The sequence below is a fragment of the Cydia strobilella genome, chromosome 26, assembly GCF_947568885.1.
Source record: "Cydia strobilella chromosome 26, ilCydStro3.1, whole genome shotgun sequence".
In the NCBI taxonomy this organism is placed as follows: Eukaryota; Metazoa; Arthropoda; class Insecta; order Lepidoptera; family Tortricidae; genus Cydia; species Cydia strobilella.
This window is the reverse complement of record NC_086066.1, coordinates 7,389,323-7,415,391: the sequence shown is the minus strand read 5'-3', so window position 1 is coordinate 7,415,391 and position 26,069 is coordinate 7,389,323. Positions and strand designations below refer to the sequence as shown.

At 37.7% G+C, this 26,069-nt stretch overlaps 1 protein-coding gene across 1 annotated transcript in view; it reads left to right on the top strand.

Annotated features, from left to right (window-relative positions):
* Nucleotides 1–1,528: 1,528 nt before the first annotated feature.
* LOC134753361 (M-phase inducer phosphatase 2-like) overlaps nucleotides 1,529–26,069 on the top strand; it is a 51,247-nt gene continuing 26,706 nt past the window's right edge. Inside the window, exon 1 of the mRNA XM_063689241.1 lies at nucleotides 1,529–1,750. Within this exon, the coding sequence (XP_063545311.1) occupies nucleotides 1,701–1,750 (50 nt within the window). The 5' untranslated portion in view covers nucleotides 1,529–1,700. The remainder of the gene's footprint in view (nucleotides 1,751–26,069) is intronic.

Here is a 26,069-nt window from a genome sequence, read left to right as displayed (position 1 = left end):
ACTTATTTTAACAATTTTATCTCTGCGGCTAAAACCGTTGCTGACCCGATGCGAATTATTGAAGTCACAACGAAGCATAGTTAGCTACAGTTTTCACTGTCGGCAAAACCAAATTTGTGGCGCTATAAAGCCCTTACATTCCTCTTAGCACAACCATATGATTTGACAGGAATTCTCAGGAATAGCCAGGAACAACCAAAAAGCATTTGCAGTTGTCAAAATAAAGTTAAACCAAGAATGTGCGTTACGTCATTTAAGTAAGTGATGTCTCGTCAGCTGATCGCTCGCAGAATAACTTTGTATATTATGTATGGACTTAGGTTATTGTTTCTGTGAATTACTGTATACCTTGTGCTTATTGTTTTAAGGTTTAAATTAGTTTAAATAGGTGTAAGGAGCCGCATTATCGTTTAACTTTGAATCCGGTAAGATTGTGTGCGTGCGTCGCGGGATAAAATCACATTCTGTTCAAAAAGAGGCTTTACTTCATTGACATAAGGAGCAGTTTGATGAACGTGGCAAGTCTTTGTGTGAGTGGAAACAGGATTCGTTTCCCATATGATTTTTGTATGACATTCCATTTCAATGATTACCGTAATGGTTTCGGTTTTGTGGCTATTCGAATAGGGTTTCGAATCGCGTGACAAAGGATCAAGATAGCCGATCTAGTTAGGTGGTGAGGCCAGACGGGTGGGCCCAGGCGCAGGATTTGTTGCCAGCTTCAAAAACGAAATCACTACTAAATATTTGAATCTCAACAGTTTCTAGACCTAAATTCAAAATGTATTGGTTTGTAATAGACATATTAGATTAAGATTTAATTTTTAATTAAATCGACTTAGTTATTTTATTACATGAATATGTGTTTGTTGGTTTGATTAAAAAATACATATTTTTTATTTAAATAATTATAAACATTGTTTTAATTCGCGTCACTGATAAAACATTGTCCCTACTGTTATTAAGAGAAGATAGTTAAATTAAATAAACAATAATCATAAATAAGTAGATAAGTATGTAGTTATGTTTGCAATTAAAATAAATAAAATAAAATAATAAACACTATTGTTCAGAACGAATAAAATATTTTTAATAAATATTGATTCAGTAAATATAAATATTAATACTATATTACTTCTTTCTGTTATTTGTGTTATTTACAATAATGTAAGTAGGTAGGTACTTAATTCCTAAATTGCAATAAAAATAACTAACTATATGACACTTAAAATCAGAGCATTTTTTTTTAATGTGCAGTATTATGACGTTTTGTTTGTACTTCAGTCACCTTAAGTGAAATTAGTACAGCGTTATCGATTTATTTTCAATAAGGAACAAGAATATGCTTTATTTATTTAAAAAATCATCAAAATCATATTTATAAAAAAATAACTATTATAGAAAAATATTGCACGTATTAGTAAAATTTTTAAAGATTCTACTATTACTCATCTCCAAAAAGCTACCAAAATGGTATATTTTTTCTACCACGTCGGTCCCAGATCGCAGGGGTGGCAGACAGGACGAAAGCGAAGGCACGGGAATTCAAATTCGTTCAGCCGCTCAGTCGCTAGCAAACCGTGGTTCGGATCGGATCACGGCGCAACGCGCTCCTAAAATAAAAATCAGCTGTGAGAGAGAATAAGACTGATAAATATGGACTTGTGATTGTGTAGTGAGAACTTTTAAAGTGTACCAAAATGTGGGGCGAAAGCAGTAAGACTTGTGAAAATAACTGCCAGTGCTCTGGGTAAGTTAAAAGCTTTTAAAAAAAAATTGTTGTGAATGTTGTGTGCCGCCGGGCCCGCCGGCTCAAGTAATGGGCTCAAAAACTATTCTATGTTAATATTATCTGTTTATTTAAACTTTATATCCTTATGCTATTACTTATATTAACACGATAAGTGCATTTTATACGTTTAAAACTTTAAAAACGTTCTAAATTTCAAACTATAAAATGACATTTCATTTGTTGCTAGATTTTTAGGTCTTTATATTTATAAGACGTAAAAATACAAGCAACACATGAAATGTCATTTTAGTCTACGGAACAAAAAAAAACAACTATAGTGTTTTCTACATTGTATTTTTTTTATATTAAAAAGTTTTTTATATGAAGTTCCTGTTGTGATATAGTTTATAAATTAAAGTTATCGCCGATTTTGTAATCAATTGCTCAAAACAACACTAGGCGGCCATGCTTTATCAATTTGTTCTACTTTTTTAATGAAATGATTGGCGTTCTCTTAATGGTTTTTGTACCGGTCTCATTGATAACCTTATCTCTTATGCATAATGATAAGAATAAGTTTTCATTCATAATTTTATAAATTTGCATAAGTTTTAGGCACATATGTTTATTGTGGGTGGTCTTGGTCTTTTTTATGTACATTTTATTGATAATACTTAAATATATAAGCAAACATATCAATATTAAACGAAAACACGTTGAAAAACAACTTTTAAAGACCATTTTTAAGGTTATGTCAAGTTCCCGCCAAGGTTGTATACCTGTCTCGCTCGGTCTATGCTAGTCGTTGCGAGAGTGAACGAGAAAGCTATATAAACATAGCCGTATGACGTTTGATAGCGATAAATTTGAATAACGAATTCAATTGACGGGTACCATCGCTGTACCATAATGTTAACTTTTTTTTTTAATACTACGTCGGTAGCAATCAAGTAACGGCCCGCTTGATGTTAAGCAGTCTCCGTAGCCTATGTACGCCTGCAACTCCAGAGGAGTTACATGCGCGTTGCCGACCCTAACACTCCTAACTGACAGGTCCACGGATGGACAGTTAAAAAGTGTGGCTGTTTTGTACATACTTTATTAAATAGATATTTATAAATTATAATCATACAATATTACATTATCAGGGTGTGGGAATTCCTCGGAAAGATGTAGATCAATAATTTTGATACTGTTTTTTAGGGTTCCGTACCGTACCCAAGGGTAAAAACGGGACCCTATTGCTAAGACTCCGCTGTCCGTCTGTCTGTCCGTCTGTCACCAGGCTGTATCTCATGAACCGTGATAGCTAGACAGGAAATTTTCACAAATGATGTATTTCTGTTGCCGCTATAACAACAAATACTAAAAAGTACGGAACCCTCGGTGGGCGAGTCCGACTCGCACTTGTCCGGTTTTCGTATCTTGTTCCCACCCGTGCTGAGGACCTATAATATGTATAACAAAAAACCGGCCAAGTGCGAGTCGTACTCGCGCACCGAGGGTTCCGTACTTTTTTAGTATTTGTTGTTATAGCGGCAACGGAATACATCATCTGTGAAAATTTCAACTGTCTAGCTATAACGGTTCATGAGATAAAGCCTGGTGACAGACGGACAGCGGAGTCTTAGTAATAGGGTCCCGTTTTCACCCTTTGGGTACGAAACCCTAAAAAACACTTAATCGGTATAGGTATTTTCAATTCTGTACCATAGTGATATCTATCCACTATCTATCTATCTTTTTCACACTTACCTACGTCAGAAAGAGACAATTTATACTGTGGGGTCTGTGGGTCTGTGGCACAAATTAGGCCTCATTTTACATTAAGTATCCTGAATTCCTAGATTTCCAACTAAAGAATTTAAAACAATCTTAATTCAATATTAAATCTATACACGTAAAAATGCTATATTATAAGCAGCCATTGCGTCACCGCCATTTTGGCTAACCTTGACCATAGAGTAGGTTCTTGAACTCTGGTAAAAGAAATGTTTCAATTTCGTTGAAGAAAGCGAGTTTACTTTCGTCTTTCATTGCGCTATTACGTTGGCAATAGTAATTTCTTTTTAGGGTTCCGTATCCAAAGGGTAAAAACGGTACCTTATTACTAATTAATTATTAAGAGAGGTATGGGCACTGTGATAGCTAGCCATACACGCACGGATTTGCCCGTCGGATCTGCCTGAAAGATGTGTCTGGCGGACACATTCGTCAATGTGTGGCGAGAAATAGACACAGATGGGCAGCGGACGGGCATCCGGTGGACAAATCTGTGTCTATTTCTCGCCACACATTGACGGATGTATCCGCCAGACACATCTTTCAGGCAGATCCGACGGGCAAATCCGTGCGTGTATGGCTAGCTATTGACATCTCGCTTTGTGTGGTAGGGCACAGGACAGTGGATGTCATTCCAGATCTAGAGCAGAGCACAACTGGGGAAGTACCTCCACCTTACAGAAAACCGCAGCCAAATAACACTAGACCCTACTCATAGTGTAGTGTTCCTGCCGGTGAGTAAGGTTGCCAGAGCTCAACGAGGGAGAGGAGTGTTAGGGTCGGCAACGCGAATGTTACTCCTCTGGAGTTGCAGGCGTACATAGGCTACGGAGACTGCTTAGCATCAGGCGGGCCGTATGCTTGTTTGCCACCGACGTAGTATAACTAAGACTCCACTGTCACCAGGCTGTATCGCATGAACCATGTTTTTTTTATAAAACAAATACTAAAATGACAGGAGCCGCAAATGCTGCAAGTGTCCATAAAGGTGGTATTCCCTGTCCAATTTCTTTGTCTTTCTCTCTCTTTCTCTCGTTAAGCAGAATGTGAGACGCAATACACATTGGTCAAAGAAATTGGATAGTTGGAATACCACCCTTATGCAGCATCTTACGTAAGCGAACAACTCGCGAACGCGAAGCGAAGCGGCGCGGCGCGACGGGCCCACGGCGTTTGCGTTCGCAACGAGATCGCCCACGTAGGACACTTCTATTAGACCGCGGGCCAGGAACAGATTTCCATGACCAACCGCCTCCCAGGCGAAAACTCGTATAGTGGTTAACGGCTATGTATGATGACCCACGTGAACGTCAGCTGCCGCTCCGTTGGTGGGTTGAGGAATGGCAGCAAATAAAGTCTATAAAAAAATTAAATACGAGTTTTCGCCCGGGAGGCGATGACTGACGAAATTTGCGCCTGGCTCGCGGTCCATATAGGTATCAAAGGATTGATTCACCGATTCACCCCGCGCCGCCTCGCTTCGTTTCACGTTCGCGAGTCGTAAGCTGCGCTGACTAGTCAGACTAGTCTCAAACTCTGAACCTCTAGATAAAACGGTTATTTCTAATAAATTCAGTAAAAACAAAAGAATCAAGCAGGCAGCTAAACTGTTCCTTCCTCTACAACAGCTGAGAACTAAAAAGCCTTAAAAGCCAAAGCAGTTAATGTACTTTTACTCTTTTTTAAATTAACCTCTGAACCGTGACGCGCGTTACGCGTTGTATAAGTTTTTTTTTAAGTAGTAAGTAAAGGTAGCAATGCGCTTGTGACATCGTTATAGTTACGGCCTTGAACCGCTGCCAAGAGTAAGGCAACTGGCTTGTGACACCCTTCTGACAAAAAAATCCACAATAAAATACACGCAACTATAGAGTTAGACCAAGCGATTTTGATAGCACGGACTGTGTACAAACTTCTATGAAATTATGACGATTAAATATTTGAACAGTCTTTGCTATCAAAATCGCTGCTAACTTAGCTTGGTCTTAATCTATTTAGAATTATCACTACATATAGAATAAAACAAAGTCGCTTTCCGCTGTCTGTATATGTCTGTCCCTATGTATGCTTAAAACTATGCAACGGATTTTGATGCGGTTTTTTAGGGTTCCGTACCCAAAGGGTAAAAACGGGACCCTATTACTAACACTCCGCTGTCCGTCTGTCTGTCTGTCACCAGGCTGTATCTCATGAACCGTGATAGCTAGACAGTTGAAATTTTCACAGATGATGTATTTCTGTTGCCGCTAAAACAACAAATACTAAAAACAGAATAATATAAATATTTAAATGGGGCTCCCATACAACAAACGTGATTTTTTTGCTGTTTTTTTCCGTAATGGTACAGAACCCTTCGGGCGCGAGTCCGACTCGCACTTGACCGTTTTTTTATAGATAGTGATTCAAGAGAAAGGTTTATATGTATAATTTGTAAAGGTTTTGTGTAAATTAGTTGAACTACCCGTGCGTCGCTAGTAGTTAATAAACCATTAATTTTATACTTTTATGAATCTAAATCAGTGACAAACACATAACCTATATAAATAACCACTTGCAGCCCCCACCAAAAAAAATAAAGCCATAGACAACGAAACTTTACGGCTGTGGTCTATGGTGCGGGCCCACAATGGGCCCCCATGCAATACGTCTATTATCTGTGCTGAAAAAGGAAACTTTGGTTTTGTTTTGTACGTAATAAAGGGATTAAATAGGTACTATAATACGGTATGTTGAGATGGTTTGGACACGTGGAAAGAATGAGTGAAAGAAGGCTAACAAAGAGAGTGTATAAGGGAGAGGTAGAAACGGGAGTTGGAAGGAGCAGACCTCGGCGGACTTTCTCTGATCAGATCGGGGAAATCCTCGGGGAAGGCCAGGTCAAGACTCAAGAGCACCCTACACCGGCGAGCGTGTATGAGGAATGTTATGAAAGTGAAGGAAGCGAAAGAGGTATGTCAGGATCGTAGCAAGTGGAAATCCGTGGTCTCTGCTTACCCCTCCGGGAAATAGGCGTGATTATATGTATGTATGTATGTATGTAATACGGTTTAGGTACGAAGGCCACACAAATATCTGACACGATCTTATTTGTGGAGCCATAAGAGCGTGTCACATATTTTTGCGGTCTTCGAAGAGTGACATATAATTGCAGGTGACTGTACCGAGTAGTGTCCAACCGAAATTCGGTTTATTCGGCATATAACAGGTTTCGGCCAAAGGTTCCGTTTCGGCAGGGGTGTGAATCTTCCTTTCGGGTATTCTCGGCTCCTCTCGGCTCAGTATTGCTCCGAGCAATTATTAGGGTTGACACAACTTGACGTCCCTTTCCGTGTACGACCACAGATAAGATAATTACTTGAATTTTGATAACCCTAAATAGCCGAAAGGGATAGCGCCGTATTAGAGAGGGACAGCATGATTCGTCCCTGAACCGCTGTCAAACTTCGGTTTTGCAGGAAGTATCCTTTCTGTACGGTAGTACTATTACCAGTTTCGGAAAAAAATCCAGTTTCAGACGGGCACTTACCAGTAGTACCTATTAGACTATTAATGAGTGGGTCTGTGGGCTGTGAACCCCCATTTTGAAAATTTTCCAAAAACTAGTTCCGCTAAAAAATCTACATATTCAATGATTGAACCTGCTCACAAAATTTCACGAGAATCGGTGAAATGCAAGCTCTTACCACTATGGTCTTTAAACTCAGGTCAAACTTAGGGTTTTTGTCTATTGCCTGATGTCGTATGACTGTTAAAAGTCGGCAATCGGCATGACATGTGTTTATCTAACGTACTTACAACGTGTACGTTAACGGCGCGTCACGGTGCGCGGGCGCATGCGCGCAAGCGATAAGCGGTAGCGGGCGCGGACGCGGTTCATTGCGCGCCAATGCAGAACGCAATCTAAGAGATAAAGATAGTTTATTATTCAAGTAGGCATATTACAATGCACATAAGTCAAATAAAGCTATGCCGGCTCTAACCCTACACGTCTGCCTCGAGAAGATTTAAATCCGCCCTCAATTGCTTTTGTTCGGGGAAATTAATTTGTGCAATTGGGGAGAATTTTAATCGCTCTTGAGGATAAATATCTATAAATCAATAAAAACCTTATTCAATACCGTGTTTTGGGCTATACTATGCAGAAGAACAAAAGTAATGTCTTCTGTTCCCGGTTTATTGACAAGATACAAAATTATTTATTTAATAAATTAGTTAAACAAAACGATCTAAGGCGATTGAGCACGATAAGTCCGTGAGCCTTTTATTTTTGATTCTTACTTAGTGGCCAATACCGTCTTCGACGTAGTTTTATCAAAATTGTGTGCATTTGTTCACCAGTATTTGAGAGAAATAAAAGATCAGACAGAACTTAAGAACCTATATTAGTTATTATATTCTACTGGCCATGTTTTTGATACTGTATGCACTCTAAATAAAGTAGTTTTCTGACTTTCACCGTTAATTGCGTTAGTTGACTACGTGCTCACGCACGCGAATGCCATTGTAGGTTAAATCCATCGCACGCGTCCGCTGCAGTTTGATGAAGGCGAACAACACGCAAACGCGATGTGGCGCGGGCTGAATCAATCCTTTGATACCTATATAGAAGTGTCCTAGGTGGGCGATCTCGTTGCGAACGCGAACGCCGTGGGCCCGCCGCGCCCCTTCCCTTCGCGTTCGCGAGTTGTTCGCTTACGTAGTACGCTGCGTTAGTTAACCCTTATACTATTTTTCGTTAACCCGTCCACCCGCTCCGTGTAACCGCGCAAGGTAGCGGACGCCCTTAACTTATGAATTGGACCATACACAAACCATTTAGACGTAACACACCGTTGCCATCGACTTTTGACCTTTCTTTGCGGATTTTTCTTGGACATTGACTTTCCTTAATAATTATAACTTAATTAAATATTAATAATTTAATAAGATAGTTATGGTGTGGGTTCGAATTCCGGCTCGCTCAGTCACCGTTCTTAAGAATTTATAGTTTTTTTAGTATAACGGCATGCGAAATTTTGCGTTTTAAGGTTATTTGAATTTAATGGGGATGACAATGATGACATATGTCATCGTACCCTAATTGTTTGAAATATACTTTCATAGCTTTGTTGAATAAGATATGCTTCTTTTTGTAGATTGTTATGTGGCAGATACTATTAACACAGGGCGGACACGCTATACATCAATAATCACTTGCGTTTCTGTGTGAACGGCACGTCTGTACACGCGGCATGCGTCATAGTGTAAGTTGCTTAAATACAGTACTGAGCGGCCGGCAAACGGCCGTCAATCTGCTGTCGCGGGGCAAGGTAATTCGAATCAGGGCGGGGCGGGGCGTGGCCGTTCTGTATGATATGATAATATTATTATGTACTTATTCTGTGCTATTAGCGTGCTGGTCTATTTACGAATAAGAAAATAAGGTGCACTTAATGTCGCATGCTTGTGATAAAATATACTCATGGACAAATTTAGAGGAACGCAAAAAAAAGGTTTATATAATTACAGCACCTAAAGTAATTTTAAAATTAGTAATTAAAACTTTTTTGCGTTCTTCTAAATTTGTCCATGAGTGTATGTTAGCCGATGATGATGATTAAACTAACAATCTGTATTATGTGCCGTATTGTTTTATTGTTTGTTTTATTTATATCGTATGATACAACATACATTGTATTGTAACATAATTGACATATGCGGTGCACACTTTCGTATTCGAGAGTTCATTTTGCATTTAAGTGTCATCATACAGACAGCCAGACATATTATTACATTTGTATGAGATGCCAATGCCATTACTAAAATCACGACGTTACAAATACTCCTTTTGTACTAAAAAAAACTTACACGAAATATGTATAATGAGAGATTTTCTTATTAGCCAAAATTGCGTGCAAAATTTCGAATCCCAAATTGCTGGCTATTGTTCGAAATTTGAAAGCGATTCAAAAAGTTAAAAAGGTTCTTTACTGCGCCGCCTTCAGTAATGTTTCGAAATAAATTAAATGATACGATATCTTTGAAACAATTCTCACTCTGGGTTGCTAGCTGAAATAAATTCACAATTTTATTTAGGGTGATACGATACCACCTGCGTTTTGCAAAGGGTGTTTCCGTTAGCCAAAAATGTGCTTTATAATCACTTAATTTAGGTACAGTTTTACATTTATCTTTTTACAGCTATTGTTATTTTTATTGCATTAAATATCGATCTATGATAGTCTGTTTACGTTTGGCTGTTTGGTTACAATCTAAAACGCGTTCTGTAAAAAAGGAAGGCATAGAGTGTGGAGGTAATGGCCGCGGCCGGTTTGAGGCTGGAATGTTGCTGGATTAGAAGGAAGTGTGGGAATAGACAAGGATAGGGCAGTTTATAATCTGGTTTAAATCTTGCTGTAGTTACTGAGGACTGAAATTAAAGGTGTATTCCCATTTGTCCCCGCCCTACGTGACCACCACCGTGAGGCGGGGACAAATGGGAATTTTTTTATATGAAAACACCTATTCCCATCTGTGGCTAGTGGGGACAAACGGGAATACACCAAATTAAAGACCTATGAAAACTGGCCATTTATTAAGAAAATAAATTCTATACAAAGTAATAATTGGTCTTGATTGTTGATAGTCTGTCAAAACTAACAAATTGAGGAAGAGTCATAACGTCATATTTTCATAGAAATTTGAAATGAATGATGACATTACCTCACATTGTCATTGCAAATGCTATGCAAAGTTAGCTTAATCCGACTAGATATGGCTAAGGAATAAGGAAAGAGCTATAAAAACTCGCAACTGCACTGATCCCTGCAACATGTTTTCACAGTTAATAGTTTTAAAAATGAGAATGTTATTTCGATTGTATGGGAGCGGGTTTACTGCAGCGGGTTCGTGTAACTTAAGCACTTTTTCTATATTTTCCTTATCCCTTAAGTAATTATTGCAGACATTAGAAACAATAGTTATTTTCCTAGTTTTCCGTCACACCCTGCTAAGTATAACGGCGGGGGTACATCTGTCGGGGTGAACGAACGGCGCACGCGCAGGGTCGTAGACCAGGGGCTGTTAGATCGATACCAACGCTTCCCTAAACACAACTACGGAACAGATCATAATATGGCCTCAGCTTGCATGCATATACACTTTATACTGATTATAAAATTTCCCCATATAATCGTGCCATAGTGATGCTATGATTAAACGTATTCGAAATACGCCATATGTCAAATTTTTATGATTATATGTTAAATATTCCGTTTATAATGACACTTCCTCACTTTGTTCTATACAAATTGGTGCAGTTAGCTTAGACGGACTTTTGCCCAAAAAATTATAAACAGTAGGTAACTTGACCGTGACGTCATTTGCTAGTGTTTCATATAAATTCCATAGTGGCATATTGTTCTGACAGTTCGTCAGTACCTTAGACTAGCGACCCGCCCCGGCTTTGCACGGGTTACACAAACCTTTACAAATTATACACTAAAACCTTCCTCAAGAATTACTCTATTGATAGCTAAAAACCGCATCAAAATCCGTTGCGTAGTTTTAGATCTAAGCATACATAGGGACATACAGACAGCGGAAAGCGACTTTATTTTATACTATGTAGTAATAGTGATAAACTCGGACTTGATTGTTACGTTCATCCCTTTGATTGTCCGCCATCTTGGATCTAACGATTTGAGTTAAATACCGAGGGTGGCAAAGTGTATGGGACGGGGACTCCGAGCGGAGCTGAGGGCTCTAGAGGGCGTAATGGCTGCGCGCACGCATGAGCGCTAGGGTTGTCACAGAGCCTTTGTACATGATTTTTTTCGGAACTTCAGAGCTTTAGCTAATAAATACCTTACCGTGACCATAAGATTCAAGATCAAAAAAACAACAGCACGTGTGTGATGTGCTTTTCCAGTTAATATATGTGCGCCATCGACAATAAGGTCCCTTTTTATAGAAAATACCACATTTTGTTATTAAGATACTATTTGTGACATTTTCAACCAAAAGGTACCACATTGTGGCTTGTCAATAAGGTTGATTTCAAATTGAAGCTATATGGAAATAGCGCCTTATTGACAACCGACAATAAGTACCCTTTTGATTGAGAATGGCACATATATTCACTATTTTGTTATTAATATACTATTTTAAAAAAAATACTAAAGTTAATCGCGCGTCAAGTGCACGCCCATGTCGGGTAACTGTTGGAACAATGTTCTTGTATAAATGTCATCTTCTGTACACAGTTTGTGAATTCAATTCAATTCAATTATTTATTCATAAAATTTTACATTTTATACGTCCGTCGGTTTACAATTACACATTACATTACATTACATATTAAACACCAGACATCGTTGCAAGGATTGCTATGGCAAAAAAAGCTTTCAACCAGAAGAAACAATTATTGAAATCCCGTTTATCATGCAGAAGCAAGAAGCTACTGATTAAGGTGTACATCTGGAGTATAGCCCTTTATGGAAGTGAAACGTGGACAATGACCCTAAGAGATAGAAAGAGAATGGAAGCATTTGAAATGTGGTGCTGGAGGCGAATGGAAGGCATTAGTTGGAGAGACAGGATAACGAATGAGGAGGTGCTAAGAAGAGTGAGTGAAAGAAGAGCTATTCTGAACACTATTGCAAATAGACGCGGGAAAATGATTGGACACTTAATACGACACGACTACTTCTTTAAAACTATCCTGGAGGGGCGGATAGGAAGGAAGCGGGGTAGAGGAAAACCCAGACGCACCTTTTTAGATCAAGTGAAAGAAAAAGTAGGGGTCGTGTCGTATCAAAAAGTCAAAGAGCTGGCGCGGGATAGGGAAAGCTGGAAGATACTCCACCGACAAGAGAATAACTCTTAAGTTAATGATGATGATGACATATTAAATATACATTAAACAACTATTACCATTACAATCTAAATACTTATTTACAAAAAGAATTCGTCAATGGTGTACAATGCATCTTTGACTAATTTTGTTTTCATTTGACGTATAAAGTGTTTCTTTCTCTTTCTAATTTTTTTGGTAACTGGCAGCCCTAACTGGTCCCTTCGTCCAATCACGTAATCTCCCACAATGGAGGGCATTGGGAGTCGTGAGGCGGCTCTATAAAGGACCTAAAAAACATGCCTTTGTCTATGGTCCACGGACTTGTATACATTCCGGACTGAGAACTTCGACAAAAAGCTAGATGGACGCATCTCGTTTTGATTAAGCAATGACGTCATAGACTATATGTGACGCTCTGCGGGTAAATGTACCTTATGGCGGTCGACATTTACCCTGTTATTAAGAGCCCATCACCGTGCACACTAGCGCCACTGCAAAATAATTGTGATTATTTAAAATTCACGATAGATATTTAAAAAAGAGGGCCGCTATTGGGTCATCCATTAATTACATCACACGTTTAGGGGGAGGGAGGGGGTCAAGAAAATGTAACATGTTGTGACAAGGGGTAGAGGGAGTGACAAACTTTGTGACGTCACTAATTTAAAGTATTTTATTCGCTGTACAGTTAATAAACAAGTTTTTGGAACGATAATGGTTTTTATTCGTTTAATTTTCTTTCCTAATCAGATTTCGGTTATAAAATTACTAATACTTATTTCTTTTGTTAAAAATATTTTCGATTTCATTGAAAAATGTTACGTCACACCAGGGGGAGGGGTCAAAAAACCTAGATATTTGTGTTACGTAATTAATACGTCTAACTAGTTTTTATGTTGCTGGTCCGTCGATCTATGAACTCAAAACAAAAACGGCCGTTTTAACTTTGGACGCATAGATCCACGAATCCAGCGACGTAAAAACTATTATAATGTATTCAAAAGGTACCTAAATACGAAATACAGTACGTAGCGGCCCCCTTTTTTGAATATCTATCGTTCAATTTAAATAATCACAATTATTTACCAGTGGCGCTAGTAAGCCGTTGATGGGCTCTTAAATAAAAATAAAAAAAATCATTTATTAATTTAAAAAAAACATTTATTCTTAAGCAGACTGATCAACGTCACTCGGCAATGAACTATGTCAACTATGAAACTTCCCCGATTTGGTGCAACTGACCCTAAAGGACACTAATAAAATTCTTACTAAAATGTTACTTAGTAATCTTACCCATCTTAAAAAAACGCGTTATCAGCTATATCATAGAGTAACTTATACTAGAGCGGTACTAGTCATAGTAAATTTTGTAACCCCAGTAAATTCAGTGCCATCTGTCGACACACTTTAAAACTAAAAATGAAGATTTATAAAAATACGATAAGATGTATTTAAATATAGATAAATGATTTTTTTATTTGCATTAATTATTTTTATGATTTTGACCCGTTCTGTCACTGATATGCGTTAAAATAGTTAAATAACAAACGAAACCGTCAACGCCATCTATACGACAGTTGGCCAAAACTAGTAGCGCCCTCTGAACGAGAATCAAATTTTCTTGATTTTCGAGGCACGTTTTTTCCTTAGACTGTATCCATCTATTACGGAGTTATATCTATCTTTGGTGCAACTGACCCTAAAGGACACTAATAAAATTCTTACTAAAATGTTACTTTGTAATCTTACCCATCTTAAAAAACGCGTTATCAGCTATATTAAGCTCAAGCCGTAAATGATGACATAACAGGAATGTTAAACTAAGAGAGAGACGCAAGATGAGACGCCAGATAACGGCTGAATGGAGCCTGTTCTAGCTTTTTGTACTCAATCTGTGTTTTTTATGTGGTGCTAAGAGCAACACGATTGATCAAGGTAGGACCTTATGTAGTTGATTTAAGGTCTAAGAATCGTCAGTGAAGTGTGGGAGATGGTTAGGTACTATCAGGGTCATATCATATGGTTCCTCTACACAATGAGCCATCGTACTGGCCCACTAAGATGGGCCAGCGTGTAGAGAGAGTAGTAGACCCGTTCGTATAATTAAATATGAGTTCAAAACAAGAGAGTTTAGTGTTATATTATTTATTACATGCACTTCCCGTTACCCTGTACAGTGTCAAGGCTACATTTGATATGAATTGGCGGAAGTAGCCATATTGGGAATAAGTATGGGCGCAGCGAAGTCGGACAGAAAGGAAGAGTTATTGACGTAATTGTTAATGTAACTGTATTTGAGAGTAAAAGTATATAAGCAGCTAGGTCTAAATGGGGCATTTTCTATGAAAAGGGACCTTTGTCGATGGCGCTTACGCCGCACATAGTCGCGCAGCATTGTATTTATATCGGAGCATCGTTAATAATGGCGTAAGCGCCATCGACAATAAGGTCCCTTTTTATAGAAAATACCACAAATTCTTTTCGTTGTCTTGTTTAGTCCCCAAAAATGTGACCGAGTGGAGCTTTTTGTATTACATTAAATTTAGTTGGAAGGGGCAGACCTCGGCGGACTTTCTCTGATCAGATCAGGGAATGCCTGAAGAAAGGCCAGGCCAAGAGCACCCTAAACCGGCGAGCGTGTATGAGGAATGCTGTACTCCCTTTTTGGCGAAAATTGTATTGCCGAATTTCACTTGGCAACCAACTTTTCGCCAAAGTTTCATTTGACAAACCAATCGTAACCAAATAATTATTTCGCAACCATTTCATTTCCCAACCCCATAGTTGCGAAATGAAAATGACGTACTAGGTTGGGTTAGGTTAGGTTGGAACTTGGATCCCAGAGAAGGGCCTGCTGCATGTGGTAGTGGCGGGCGGCGCCGGCGTGGTCACGGTTGCGTACTTAAGAGAACCCGTGGCCACGCCCCATTGGCAGCGCGCAGGCATACCGTTGGTTTTTTAGTGGGTAGTGGCGCCTTTTGCCGAGTCCCACATAACCCGCACTTTCTCCCCCGAGGGTGTGGGTATGCATAAAGCATTTTTCCAACGAAAAAAAAAAAAAAAGGTTGGAACTTGGATTATGTAAAGTTAGGAAATGAAATTCGGCCAAATGAAACTTTGGCGAAAAGTTGGTTGCCAAGTGAAATTCTGCAATACAATTTTCGGCGAAAAGGCAGAGAACCATGAGGAATGTTATGAAAGTGAAGGAAGTGAAAGAGGCGTCAGGATCGTAGCAAGTGGAAATCCTTGGTCTCTGCCTACCTCTCCGGGAAATAGGCGTGATTATATGTATGTATGAAATTTAGTTTTTAATTTTTCTAAGAGAATAATAATCTACAGCTAGAAACTTAGAATGACATGTAATAGCACTCAACTTCTTTTTAATTTGTGTCGTCTTCAATCAAAAGGTACCACATTGTCGCTTGCTAAAGGACGCTCTCACAGGTTATTCGTGCATCTTTAAATGCAATCCAATTTCGTCCTTATGGTAAGCGACAATGTGGTACCTTTTGCTTGAAAACGTCACATTTATTTGATAAAAAACAAAAATAGAAACGTGACAGTGTCGGAAACAAAACGAAAAGAATTTTGACCCAGCCAGGCGTGGCTCACTCCGCGATGTCGTTGCGTCGCTATAAGTACATGCGGCCCACACCAATTTTGGTGCCTAGCCATAGTAGTTGCCGCGCACCGCTACGGTTGAAATTTTAACGATGTATTCCTGTTTCCGCTATAACAACAAATACTAAAAAGTACGGAACCCTCGGTGGGCGTGGGGTTTTAATATTGAGCGTATGTTTAAATTTTTTTTAGATGTATTAGTCACATATTCGACCGTGTCCCTACTCCCTGTATCCTGCCATTCCAAAAATAATAATTTCTACTTCGTTAAGCATCTACCTATTCCATAGACACCTATGGAATAGTTTTTAAGCGGAAATTCAAAGAAATGTTAACCTTTTCAAATAAATTACCTTATACAGTCAAATTGGCTTCACGAGCACGTTCTCGACTATGGTTAGTGACGTCACTTCCTATTACATCATAGGCATGCCGCTGGTAAAAAGCACAAGGATGATTTTATACTATGTAAGATAAGAAACGGCTTACCTATTATAATAATACTAAAAATAAAAAAGTACAACCGAATTGAGAACCTCCTCCTTTTGAAATCTTGAAGTCTGGTTAATGATAATGGATAGGCACTGTTTCTGTGAGAATGAAATGTAATCTGTAACGAAGAGTTCCGTACCATTAAGCTAAAAAACGGCACGAAAATCACGTTTGTTGTATGGGAGCCCCACTTAAATATTTATTTTATTCTGTTTTTAATGTGTGTGGTTATAGCGGCAACGGAAATACATCATCTGTGAAAATTTCAACTGTCTAGATATCAGGGTTCATGAGATACAGGGATACAGCCTGGTGACAGACGGACAGACAGACAGTGGAGTCTTAGTAATAGGGTCCCGTTGTTACCCTTTAGGTACGGAACCCCAAAAAAGGGTAACATTGATGTTTAATGTTGCCAATGCTCCAAATAAATGAAAAAAAAAATTGATGTTTAAAAAGTTATACAGTCTTGTTATACACCTATTATAATATTTATTTATTTAAACTTGATTGCCCAAAACATAAAAATAATTTACATAGGGCGGACTTAATCCCTAATAGCATTCTCTACCATCGGGCCAAACCACGGCCAAATGACAGACATGTAAAAAATTTAAAAATGATGCAAGGAGAAAAAAGGAATGTATTTATTTGGTCAAACCAAATTAGCAGTAAATAAGAACCAAAAAAACTATACTCATCCTTTTTTATAGATGCTAGTACTAGTATGATTATCTCTGTTTATGTTTGAAATGAGACAGTCCTTTGACAAACTATATTTATGATTGTATTTTTCGAAAAAATCGATTCATTCGACACATGCCCAGTCAGCCTTATCTACGCTGTTTTTAAAACCATGATTTTTCACTATTAAGTTCCACGAACTATAAAAATACACATAGCTTTATATTCCTAACTCGTTTCAAATACTCGCACCGCGACTATGATAACCTTTTATTACTATTACTTAAAACTTTTTTTTAAAACAATCCTGATGGGCGAAGCGAAGGCCTCATTTGAATGCCTCAGCGTAACGTCTAAACACGTTTTAAAAAAAGAATATGGGAAAAGGACTAGTACAAAATCAGTGTCTTAGAAAAAAACAACCTGCTCTATGGAACAGGCTTCAACGGTCGTCCGCTATCTCTTTCTAATCTTTCGTCTGTGTTGCGCGAGTTCAAAGTAAACGGAAGAAAATTATGTGGTTTTATTTTGGTTTGTGGTTTTTTTGGTTTTATTAGTGATATGAAGACTAGTATTCGTGGGAAAGACCTAAAATTAGAATCGAGAACTTTACTGAAAAAGTGTTATGTACAAAATTAGCCCTTGTGTACTTCTTCTTATATTCTTATATGGTTAAGTTTAATTATTGGTTTTTTAAGTGTATTAAGGTAGGAAATGTAGGAATACTAATTCTCTCCTAGAAGTGGTGTGGAAAAATATTAAACCGAGGATATATTAAATATTTCCTGTTGCCAAGCGTTAGTTGATAAATGAATTGGGTATCTAAAAGAAATACATTTTATAATGTGCCTTTCTGATTTCAGTTAAAATCGTGATTAAAGATTAAAAACCAAATAATAGGCGTTAAAATCGCATCAGAAGATCATGCGTGAAGGCCCTACGGATTCAAACTTCGAACAGGAAGGCCGTTAAGACGTTGGCGTTTGAAATAGGAACGGGATTTGAATTTCGAAAGCCGAAAGCGTTTACTTTTTTAATAAGTGCTTTAAAGTGTCAAATACGGGAAGGCAAGTGTTAAAAAATCTTGTAACATTTTGCTTGAATAGGATACAAAAGGCACCATTTATTGGGGTTTTGTAACAATTTATTTATCAATTTTGTTGCACGTTGCGTTCTAATTTTGATAGAAAATATATACTTTTTAAATGAACATGTTCAGGGAAACTGTATTTAAATAACTATTGTTAAAAAAAACAATATTTCTATATTGTCAGTTATCAAACATAGGTTTATAATTTCGCAGCTATTGCATTTCTCCCGTCATATGTAATGATTGACATTTTGATTTTTTTCTAATCTAGAGCGCGGGAACTTTTCGCCAAACCATAGACAGCTTTTGGCATTATTCAGCCGGGGTCACGACCTTTCCCATGCGAATCTGTATCATCTGATTTGTCTATTGTTATTTTTTTTCGTTTCTCAAGCTTCCGTATCGCATTGTGCAAATTTAGGGGCTTTCTTAATTTTTATAACTCGTATTTATTTAGCTTTAAGGTCGAAGATTGCGTAAGTTTTTATGATAATGGCAATAAATTTGAAGGCGCGAAATTGTTTCTTTTTTCTATGGTCAGATTCCCAGGAAGCTGTGTGTGTTAGGGACGTTAGGGTTGACCACATAAACATAGTATATACTATATACAAGTAGTTATAGACGCGCCACCGAGCGACCGGGGCTAAGAGAAAGAATATTCATATAAAATTTGGGCAGCATAGGATTTTTTCTCTTTCACTTATAAATTACGGTATTTCGCCATCGCCTCCTATGATACCACCCGGTCGGTGATAAGGACAAAGCATGGCACTATTTTCTCTTTCCTCTTATAGGAATCGCAATAAGACTATCTCTATCAAAGAGTGTCAGGCCCTTGGTGGCACCCTCCTAGTCTCAGTGAAAACAAAACAAAGCTTGTTTATTGCCTACATCCTGCCGTTGATAAAGTTAGACCGAGGTCAATGAACGCTAATTTGAGCTTTCAACACGTACGAGTGTCACCATACGTATGTGTCATTTTCAAGCAAAAGGTACCACATTGTCGCTTGCCATTAGGACGCTCTGACTGGTTTTTCGTATCTCAATTTTCGTCTTTATGGTAAGCGACAATGTGGTACCTTTTGCTTGAAAACGTCTCATATGTAGCTTTCCATAGAGAAGCGTCCCTATGCTTCACGTGTATTAAGAACCATGCTATCAAAATTACTGTTGGAATTTCAGATAAAATCTTTATTGCACTTGAAGCGTAAGGACCCTTCTGTGTGGAAGGCCACAAATAGACTATACAAATAGCTTTTAGTTGAAATCTTTTTTTTGATAACGTATCTTGAGATTTTTATTTCGTGGTAGAAAAACAAACATCGAGAAGTGTAAGGTACTTAATTAATTTTTGTCTACTCTATACAGGATGGCCCAAAAATTCGTTGACATTTTTTTACTACGGCATATTGTTGATAAATTTTAACATTGTGTAGGTATAGGCACAGAATAACTAATAGTACTACCGTACAGAAAATTCACTCCTTCACAAAACTCAGATTTAGGTATAAAATTATACCTATACTCGCCGCCTGCAAGCAAAACTGAAACTTATAACCGCGCACGAACCGTGAATCTTCTTTGCGCGCCGCAGTTTTATGACCGAGCTGTGAGTGTCGGCACGGGGTTGTCACTTGACAAGTTTTTGTACCTATACCTACTGATCTATTATTTTTAAGATAAATATGTAGGAATTACAGACGTTGATTCTGTAAACATATTTTTTTTATCCGGAGATAGTATGACTGGTTCTCACGGAAGTAGGTATGCCACAGAAGTACTTATTCCTTTGAAAATATATCGGTCAATATAGTCCGGAATTTAAAAAAATGTAATTTCTGCTTCCTTGTTCTTCCGCTTATTCAGACATTCGTAAACAGAACAATATCTATAGATTTAGGTTTCGAAGGCATTATGTATTTTCAATTTTGCGCGTGTCGAGCGGCAGCCCATTGCCATACGCCTGCCCGGGAGGCGCACCGGTCAAATGTACCTAAACTGCGAAGTGACACCCCCCTGGTATAGGCTAGGCTGAAGGAGAACATTATGAAGATAATATGATTTGTTTCACTTAAATAATTGTAATAATAATAATAATAATGTTTTTATATTTTACTTTTATATCCATATTATAAAAAACCTAACATAAGAAAATGAATAAATAAAGAGAATAATAATAATAAAATGCTTTATTGTGCACACTACATGAAAAAAAGATACAGACATTGAGAAAAGATATAAATTGGTAGGTAACAACAGGCGGACTTATCGCTAAACAGCGATCTCTTCCAGCCAACCTTCAGATAGAGAGATGGCGAACGAAACGGTAGTTATCGGGTGGTGCAAAATAAAGAAAACAATAAAAATATAATATAATACATATACTACACATTGTAGTTTTTATGTAAGAAAAATATTAAAAAAAAAAATTTTTTTAGGCCATCCTGTATTTAATACTAGCTTTTGCCCGCGACTTCGTCTGCGTGGAGTTAGTAAGTTGGGTAGCTTATTTTTTATCCAATCTGCTTTTTATTGATTTTCTATACAAAATTGCATCCCCCTTTTCACCCCCTTAAAGAATGATTTCTGGGATAGAAACTACCCTTATGACCTTCCCCGGGACTCAAACTATCTCAATACCAAATTTCAACTAAATCGGTTCAACGGTTTATGCGTGAAGAAGTAACACACAGACAGTAGTAAGGCAAACTAGCCTCTAATTTGCAAAAAAAATGCATAAAAAATGCAAAGCATAAACAAAACGTTGAACCAAACTAGTTTCTATTGTCATAGACAAACCGTCGCAATAGAGTACGGACGGAGTAGACAATAGAGCACCCTTTTTAAGGAAGGCAGACAATAGACAACTTTCTAGCAGGTTAGTTAGACACATTCATTTTTATTCATTAAAAAGTTTTTCTAGTTCTCACGGGACTGGATAATTAGCATTTTTTGCGTACTTTTTTTGGCATGGGTTGAGCAAAGTTTTTTTAACACATTAGATTAGAGTCATTCATTATTTATACCATAGAGTAACTTATACTAGAGCGGTACTGTCATAGTAAATTTTGTAACCCCAGTAAATTCACTGCCATCTGTCGACACACTTTAAAACTAAAAATGAAGATTTATAAAAATACGATAGAATGTATTTAAATATAGATAAATGATTTTTTTTATTTGCATTAATTATTTTTATGATTTTGACCCATGTTCTTTCACTGATATGCGTTAAAATTGTTAGATAACAGACGAAACCGTCAACGCCATCTATACGACTGTAGGCCAAAACTAGTAGCGCCCTCTGAACGAGAATCAAATTATCTTGATTTTTGGGGCACGTTTTTTCCTTAGACTGTATCCATCTATTACGGAGTTATATCTATCTTTGTTTATACAAACATATTGCTAAGGTTGTTTGTGACGTTTTCAAGCAAAGGGTACCACATTGTCACTTACCATAAGGACGAAATTGGATTGTATCTTTATACGAATAACCTGTCAGAGCGTCCTTATGGCAAGCGACAGTGTGGTACCTTTTGATTGAAAACGACACATTTTGTTAGTAATTGTTAAAATCTATACTAGAATAGCGTTGGAATTGCTTAGTTTAGGCCGAGTACGATTTTTAATTAATTTAATTTTTTGTCGCAGAAATGCGTATGTGCTTATAATGTCAGTGCGCGCATATACGACAAAAAAATATATTACAGCGCGATTCTAAAATCGTGTCGCAAAAATAAAAATCGTAGTGCGCGCTTGGCCTAACAGAAGTATTTTATTTTTAGGGTTCCGTACCCAAAGGGTAAAAACGGGACCCTATTACCAAAGATAGATATAACTCCGTAATAGATAGATACAGTCTAAGGAAAAAACGTGCCTCGAAAATCAAGAAAATTTGATTCTCGTTCAGAGGGCGCTACTAGTTTTGGCCTACAGTCGTATAGATGCCGTTGACGGTTTCGTTTGTTATTTAACAATTTTAACGCATATCAGTAAAAGAACATGGGTCAAAATCATAACAATAATTAATGCAAATAAAAAAAATCATTTATCTATATTTAAATACAATCTATCGTATTTTTATAAATCTTCATTTTTAGTTTTAAAGTGTGTCGACAGATGGCAGTGAATTTACTGGGGTTACAAAATTTACTATGACAGTACCGCTCTAGTATAAGTTACTCTATGCTATTACTAAGACTCCGCTGTCCGTCTGTCTGTCACTAGGCTGTATCTCATGAACCGTGATAGCTAGACAGTTGAAATTTGCACAGATGTATTTCTGTTGCCGCTATAACAACAAATACTAAAAAGTACGGAACCCTCGGTGCGTGTCCGACTCGCACTTGGCCGGCTTTTTTAATGTTATTTTTGTCATTCACCAATGACCCATATACCATACCTATTGCATTCGGTTTCAGCCGTTGCTTATCACAAGGTCCGCCATATTTATAATTATTGCGATAAAATAACGGTTACTCTGTTATGTTTAGATTATGTAATCTACGTCCTGCATTGTTACAATTATTATTATTATTATTACGAGCCTATTGTGTCCCACTGCTGGGCAAAGGCCTCCCCCCTCTTCTTCCACTCCTCCCGGTTTTGAGCTACATCTGGCCAGTCGCTCAAAAAGGAGTCCAAGTTATCCCGCCATCGCCGACGAGGTCTGCCGGATCCCCGGTTTGACTCATGGGGCACCCACTCTGTGGTTATTTTGGCCCACAAGTCATTCGGCATGCGGCAGACATGACCAGCCCAGTCCCACTAACTTGTCCGCTTTCCGAGCTACATCTATTATTTGGGTTTTATAAAACATAATATTATTAAAATATGCGTATGTAAACATTGCTTTGTTTTAAATTGAGAGTCCAAACCTGCAGCGCGGTACGGTGACAGGTGTAATTTCAATACAATTTTCAATTCAATTATTTATTTCTAATCTGGGAGATCTATATATTCTATGGAGATGACACTTGTCATTGTACTCATCATGTTTAAAAATGCTACTTTTGCTTTGTGTTTTTTTGTAAAAGGTAATCACGGTCTATATCCCGGTCAATATAAGTAGTGAAACTAACCGTGAATCATTCAAAACTCTTATTACCTATAACTGGTTGAGAAAAAGTTCGTATGAGTGCATTTTTTTTTTTCAAATTTCTAGTTATTTGTTGGCTGGTTAATTTAAGCTTTAGACAAATGTTTAAGTAACAGTTATTTTTCGAAGTCTAGATATTTGCATAGAGTAACTTATACTAGAGCGGTACTGTCCATAGTAAATTTTGTAACCCCAGTAAATTCACTGCCATCTGTCGACACACTTTAAAACTAAAAAAAAATATTTATAAAAATACGATAAAATGTATTTAAATATGGATAAATGATTTTTTTATTTGCATTAATTATTTTTATATGATTTTGACCCATGTTCTTTCACTGGTATGCGTTAAAATTATAAATAACAAACGAAACAGTCAACGCCCTCTATACGAGTGTAGGCCAAAACTAGTGGCGCCATCTGATGGAGAATCAAATTTTCGTGATTTTCGAGGCACGTTTTTTCCTTAGACTGTATCCATCTAATATTTATATGATCTAGGTACACTACTGCATGTATAAATCTATCTTTCATTGTGATGAGACCTATAGAGTATCATTAGCTATTTCTACGAAGTACCATTGCGAATAAAAATAAATAAACACGTAAGTATGGATCGTGAGAACGGAGATGTGTTATGTGGTGATTTACATATTTTGCTACATGTGATATGTTCATATGTCAAAACAGGTTTTAATTTATTTTGACTAATCATCTTTAAGATAACACTGTTTTTTTTTTATCGTTTTTATGGAGGCTTTGGACACTCTAGGTGAACATGTCAGCCTCATGGGTGCTATCATAGTTCCCTACTCAAGGGAAAAAACTGTTTTTAGTTAAAATGAAAAAATGTTTAAAATTATTATTTACAACGACGGGACTTAATCGCGTAATAATAATGAGTAAAAATCGTGAAAGTTTAAATCAGTGAAATGTTTAAAATGTGCACATTTTACACATCTTTGTGGATGGATCGACTCGCCCAGATGCGATAGTGGCGCCGAGTCGCAGACTGTCCAACACATAGTCCAGGAGTGCCCCCTCAGAGCCTACCCTGGAAGCCCCGATGACCTGTTCTCACTTCTGACGCAGCCCAATGGCTGAGAACCTTGGATCGTCTCGTTTCTATCACCGCACCTCCCGCCAAAGGAGCAAAGCTCATCCTCACTTCTTAGACACATGGCACACCATGAATAAGCGGGCATCCCGCTCGTTTCTTCCCAGAACGTGCAGAATGTGGAATGAGTTGCCTCCTGAGGTATTTCCTTTGTGCTACGACATGGGATTCTTCAAGATGCGGGTATTTAGGGTTCTCAAGGGTCGGCAATGCTTAAGTGGCTCCTGTGATGTTGCTTACGTCCATGGGCGACGATGACTGCTTCCCATCAGGCGGCTCGTCTGCTCGTTTGCTGAATATCACATAAAAAAAAAAAATATAAACCTGTGACATACCTGTTATATTTTCGATTTATTTGTGACTTTTTATGCCATTCGATTAAATAAAAAAAACTTAAAATGAAATATAATCATATGATATAAAGCGAGGTTTAGACTAGCAAGAACTTGCATGCAATTTACGTTACATTGCCGACTACTAAGGTAAACTGCATTAAAAGTTTGATCAGATACCGCAATGTAACGTAAATTGTATGCAAGTTCGAGTAAGTAACGAGTAACCTGACCGTATAAAAAACCGGCCAAGTGCGAGTCGGACTCGCTCACGTAGGGTTCCGTACCATTACGCAAAAAACGGCAATAAATCACGTTTGTTGTATGGGAGCCCCACTTAAATATTTATTTTATTCTGTTTTTAGTATTTGTTGTTACAGCGGCAACAGAAATGAGAGGTTTTGAGATTATACTGAGCAACTTCTACTATGGGACCAACCACGCAAACGCAAAAATTACCCTCCCATAGAAAATGGACCAGCCAAAATGTATGAAACAGCCAAATTTTGTTTCGCGATTTTTCGCGGGGTTGGTCCCATTGTGAAAGTTGCTCGGTATAATCCCAAAAGTGCCAAAAACCTCCCTGGCAACGGGAATGCACTTATTTTTAAGCCACCCTGTATATGGACAATTGCAATTTTTTGAGTTTCTAACTCAATTTAGATTATTTAGAGTTCATATGTATTTTTTAAAATATAAATCCTTGAGACGGTGTGATCATATTTTGTCTGAAAGTGGTTGTATATCAAGAATACATCCTGTATAGTGTGTTCTTATTTTAACCACATAAAATACTCTTTGTGAAGCTAGCCAGTCATAACACATAATAAGCCTAAACATTCCATTTTCAAACTGTAAACCCAAACGGTCGTTCTAAGTTTAAAACTAAGTCGTTTCAGCGGTGACGTCACTAACGGTTTCGAGTCTCCCGTCACTTTCCTATCTACGCGGCGCGAGTGAGACAGCGATATAGCCCGCACCCCCAACTGTGCGATATGTTCCATGAAATAGTACTGTATTTATAGAATGTTAGAGATTATATTTGAATGTTATGGGTTTATCATGGATGTTGTTAATTTAAGATGAATGAATATAAATAGAATGTCACTTGTTTATGTTTCGGATTAAATCTAAGAAGTTTTTAAAGTACCTATCAAGTTATCATAGGATTTTGAATTTTCTTTCAGTTCGATAATTACAGCGCTAGAGTAGGTTTAGTATTTTTCATCACACCAGCTCGTAAAGGCTTTCTTTATTCTTCAAAAACTGATGTGAAAGTTGC